This window comes from Tupaia chinensis, unplaced genomic scaffold (genome assembly GCF_000334495.1).
Source record: "Tupaia chinensis unplaced genomic scaffold, TupChi_1.0 Scaffold000159_1, whole genome shotgun sequence".
Lineage (NCBI taxonomy): Eukaryota > Metazoa > Chordata > Mammalia > Scandentia > Tupaiidae > Tupaia > Tupaia belangeri.
In genome coordinates, this window is record NW_006159630.1 from 172,546 (window position 1) to 177,621 (window position 5,076).

Consider the following 5,076-nt stretch of genomic DNA (forward strand, 5'->3'; position numbering starts at 1 on the left):
CATTCCTGCCAACAGGTCTGGCACTGCCCCACGAGCCCCCACACCAGCATCAGGTGACCCCACAAGCCCCGACGCAGCTTTGAGAGTGACCAGGTCAGGTGTCCCGGTGCCCAGCGGTCCTGCACACTCTCAAGTAAAGCGAAGAGTCTGAGAAGCCCAAGGGTTCCCCTGGGCCCCTCTGAGGACTGAGCCCCAGACAGTGCTTAGCGGGACACACCGACCCCCACACGGAGTCCGCAGAGACTTACTTGGACACAAGGACGGCGGCTGCATCTCGGGCCTTGTCGCTGACAACCAAGTAGGACTACGAGAAAGGACAGGGACAGTCACACCCCAGGACGTCACCCTCAGGGACCCCACCGGCTACCAGCACGCTCACCAGCGCCGAACGCCCAGGCTCACGAAGCTCAGAGGTGGAGGCCGCGACTGAAGTCATACCAGCTACTCTGAGCCCCAAACCCGTACCCCACGGAACCGCTGCCCTTCCCCAGTCGGGGCCTGACCCCCACAGGGCTACGGCCACACGCCAGCAACTGCCAGACCAGAGCACACGTGGTACACGTGGACTGGGCAGGTGCAGCCACGGGCACAGGTGCAGCCACGGGCACAGGCCGCGTCATATCTAAGTCTTCAGACAAGTGAGGAGGCCTCGCTCAAGCCAGAGAGGACAAGATTTGATACGAACACCTAGGTCTTTTTGCAGACCTGCCTTAAGAGTTTTCCTGCTTTCTTCCCAACTAATTCTTCTTCCAAACAATACGCTTAAAAGATGTTTTCTTTTTCCGGGGCAGCTTTTCTGAGAGCAGTTACGTATGGAGTGCCAAGTCTTTAGAAGCCACACCCTGGGGCCAGCAGGTGGCGTGGTGGTCATGGTGCTGGACTCCCACATGGCTGACCATGATTCAAGTCGTGGACCCAGTAGCTTGCTTTCCCTGTCTCTCTCTTTCTCTGTCTCTGTCCAGTCAAATTAAAAATAATAATAACAACAACAAATGGAGTTAAATAAATTAATAAATAGATCTTTAAAAAAAAAAAAAAAACCACACCCCTGCAGCCCAGTAAGCCCACTGAGTAAGCAAAAAAGGCTGTGTGGTGGGGACCAGCAGTTAGCGTAATGGCTATGTCGCTGGACTCCCATGTAGTCGACCACAGCTCAAATCCTGGTCCCGGTGGCTTAAACTCACACCGGGCACGTGTGCGTGCGTGCCCAAGATCCCGAGAGAAGGGAGGAGAAGGGATTGCGGCGTGGCCATCCGCCAGGGGGTGATTTCTGGCTTTCCCTCTCTGTCTCTGTCTGTCTGGTGAGCGCACGCGCCCTATAGCGAAAACCTCTCACAAAAAGGCTGTGTGGAAAGTCCGTCCTCGCGCTGTCAGGATCACGAGCCAGAAAACACGTCCACTCTGAGAGGATAGCTTAGGACTTACAGCACGACGCAGCGCCTCTTCCTTAATGACTGTGAAAGGGGCCCAGCCACAGCAGTGCACCACTGAGATGCTGTGCCCACAGCTGGGGCCACATGGAGAGCCCAAGTTCAATTCCCGGTACAACCTGCAGGCCGGGCACAACGGCAGGCACCTATGTTCCCAGAATCTGGGAGGCTGAGGCAGTAGGTTAATGAGCTTGAGGCTGACCTGGACAACAAACCTTGTCTACGAAAAGCAGAGCCCAGGGCCAGCAGCAGCGTGGTAGTTAAGGGTGCTGGGCTCCTACATGGCCAACCACAGTTGAGTCTGGGCCCGGTGGCTTGCTTTTTTTTTCTCTCTCTCTGCCCCTCTCTGGTCAAATTAAAATACACAAATAAATAAAGTTAAATAGGGGGAAACAGCAGTTAGCGTAATGGCTATGTCGCTGGACTCCCACGTAGTCAACCGTGGTTCGTGTCCCGGACCCAGTGGCTTAAAACTCACGCCGGGCGCGTGTGCATGCCTGCCCAAGATCCCGAGAGAAGAATGGAGGAGAAGGGATTGCGGCGTGACCATCCCCCCTGGGGGGTGATTTCTTGCTTTCTGTCTCTATGTCTCTCTCTGTCTGTCTGGCGAGCGCATGCGCCCTATAGCGAAAAACCTCTCAAAAAAAAAAAGTTAAATAAAAAATAATTTTCTAAAAAAAAAAAAAAAAAGAAAGAAAGAAAACGAAAAACAGAGCTGGGGGCAGCAGGTGGTGTGGTGGTTGCGGTGCTGGACTTCCCGTAGCCGACCACAGTTTGAGTCTCAGATCTGTCTTGAAATTCACACTGGGCTCACATGGGTACATGCCCAAAATCCCAGTAGGAGAACGTGGGGAAGGAGCTATGGCGTGGCCGTCTCCACTGACTCAACAGAGTGAGCTGCCTGCCGGGGGACCTCACGCCAGAGCTGAGTGCAGCCTCCGTCCAACAGCCAGCCAGACGGCAAGGCCTTCAGGCCAGCCAGTGGCATGCCACCTAAGCAGCTGGTCCCACATGGCTGACCGCACAGTTCAAGACCTGGCGGGCTGAAAACACACCAGGAGCATGGGTGTGCCTGCCCAGAACCCCAAGTGACCGTCCCCGGTGGTGCTTTCTCACGCTCTTCTCTCTCTCGCGCTCTGGTGAGTACACAAACTAGGGGAGTGTTTTTTCCAAAAAAATAGAAGGGGAAAAAAGTGAGGCCCTCAGCGCAACACACAGGAGCTGGTGTCGGCCAGTAGCCACGAGCTCAGGTGGCACCTGCCCAGGCCGAGGCCTGACTGCAGCTATGGGAGGCCGAAAGCACAGCAGCTGACAGAGCCCCGCACTCCCACCTCCAGCACGAGGCAGCAGGCCCTGTCCTGCAGCCGCTCACACCTGGAGGCGGCACTGACACGGCAGGGGTAACTCAGCGGCTACGCCTGGGGCACGCCCGGACGCGGGGGTCTGGGGAGACAGGCAGAGCGCCTTCTCAGCACTAGCACGTGACAGGTCAAGGCTAGCGTTCCCTTCTATCTCCTAGTTCTCCTACAACGGTCGCGTATTAGTCAGCATTAAGAATTAAGTGTAGGGGGACCAGCAGTTGGCATAAAGGCTATGTCGCTGGACTCCCATGTAGTTGACCATGGTTCGAGTCCCGGACCCAGTGGCTGTGCATGTATGCCCAAGATCCTGAGAGGAGAATGGAGGAGAAGGGATTGCAGTGTGGCCATCCCCCTGGGGGGTGATTTCTCTCTTTCTGTCTCTGTCTTTCTGGCGAACACACGTGCTCTATAGCAAAAACCTCTGAAAAAAAAAAAAGAATTTAACATTTGGGGGAAAAAAAAAAAGAATCAAACATAGGGGGCCAGCAGATGGCGTGAGATCTGGAATCTCAGATCTGGAGGCTTGTTTTCTGACCCTCCCACCCCTATCTAGCTGTCTGTCTCTCTGTCTCTCTCTCTCTCTTCCTCTCTCCCTCTCTCTCTAATTAAAAAAGAAAATCAAATTAAAATAAGTAAATAAATAAAGTTAAATTAATTATTTCAAAAAGAAAGAAAGAAAGAGAGAGAGAGAGAATTAATTAAACGTAGGGCAGCCAGTGTTGTGGTGGTTCAGGTGCCAGATCCCACACAGCTGATGCATGATTCAAGTCCCAGACCCAGTGGCTTGAAAAACGCACAGGTACATGTGCACCCGGGCCTGAATCCCAAGAGAGTGAAGACTGCAGCATGGCCGTCCCTCACTTTCCTTCTCTCTGTCTCTCTCCCGGGAGCACACATGCCCTATAGCAAAGACACGAACTAAAACCAGAAATGTAACATGAACACATGTCCTCTCTTATCACTGCCCCGAGTCCTCTGTGTGTCACTCACGCTGGACAGAGGACTGGCACCATCGACAGAGCACAGACATTCGGCAAGTAATTCATCCCGACCCCATATGAATCCCTTCCACGACTTCTCTTTTCTCTTTTGCTTTCATATGCTGTAGGGTGTATGCACGTGTCAAAGGAACAGAGGGAGACACTGAGGAGCCAAGGGAACCCGCCCAAGCCACAGCCCCTTGTCTGTCCTCTTCTCAGGGTTTCGGGCTCATGTACCAAGCATGTTTCTCAAGTGGCCTGGTCCAAGATTGAACCATACTGTCGGCCACGTGGCATCCAGCCACCTTAGCCACCACATCCCCAGCTGGATGCACAATTTCAAGGCATGTCAAAGTGAGATTCTACTTTACTGAACAGCAGTAATAGCAGCTGAAAAAGCACCTGATGTCAAACGCACGTGCGCTGACAAGCACTTCACTGCTACCAAGTCACTCTGCTTTTCCTTTCAAGAAACATTTCTGATGTCATACCTACGTGAGCTCCAACACAAGAGCACAAGCAGGTCCCACTAGCAGCTGATTACCTGCACAGACATACTTACCTCGGCTATTTGGAGAATGCGATCCATCACGGGCACTCGTGTTTGCTCAGGCTGGGTGAGGAGGTCCCCATCGAGGCGTGAAAAGTCGAAGGGGATCAGGCAGATCACAGAGAGCCACAGTAACAGCATGTAGCGGGTTTCCCAAGTCTAGGGGACAGATCACAGTGACAAGGACTTTCTACACAGGACACAGAGGCAACGGCCATTGTCCCCACAGCTGGCCCCACCCTGCCCACTCACTGCCCAGCTCAGGGCCACGCCGGCTGGGCAGACCACCCAGAGCTGCCCAGTGCTGCCAGCATCCCCACGTCCCACTGTCACAGCCAGCGCTGACTCGGCACGCGACAGACACCACAGTGAAAACACTCGGGATGGGGGCACCTCCCCACACACAGACCACACATAACAGGAAAAAGAGCAGGTAAAAACACTTAAGATTAACGAAAACTTCTCAAATTTCAATGAAATTGGCAAATTTATTTTCAGTAAACAAGATTCCTCGGCCCTACAATCACTCCGCAGGGAAACTAAAGGACTGAAGGGGAGAGGGAGGAGAGCCCAGAGGAGCAGGGGCTACAGTCTTCCCCTGTGACCAGCAGGGGCTACCAGTCTTCCCCTGTGACCAGCAGGCAGGACAGACTCCCCAGACACAGGTACAGACCACGGGCACCAAGCGGGGAGAGCCCGCCCCGTCACGGTTACAGACCGCGGGCACCAAGCGGGGAGAGCCCGCCCCGCCAGCG

The 5,076-nt window shown here is 54.1% G+C and overlaps 1 protein-coding gene across 1 annotated transcript in view; it reads right to left on the reverse strand.

Moving 5' to 3' along the window:
* TBCD (tubulin folding cofactor D) overlaps positions 1 to 5,076 on the reverse strand; it is a gene marked incomplete at its 5' end in the record, with an annotated part of 150,420 nt that overhangs the window by 140,281 nt on the left and 5,063 nt on the right. The window contains 2 exon segments of the mRNA XM_014586689.1: positions 249 to 304; positions 4,334 to 4,480. Of these exon segments, the coding sequence (XP_014442175.1) occupies positions 249 to 304; positions 4,334 to 4,480 (203 nt within the window).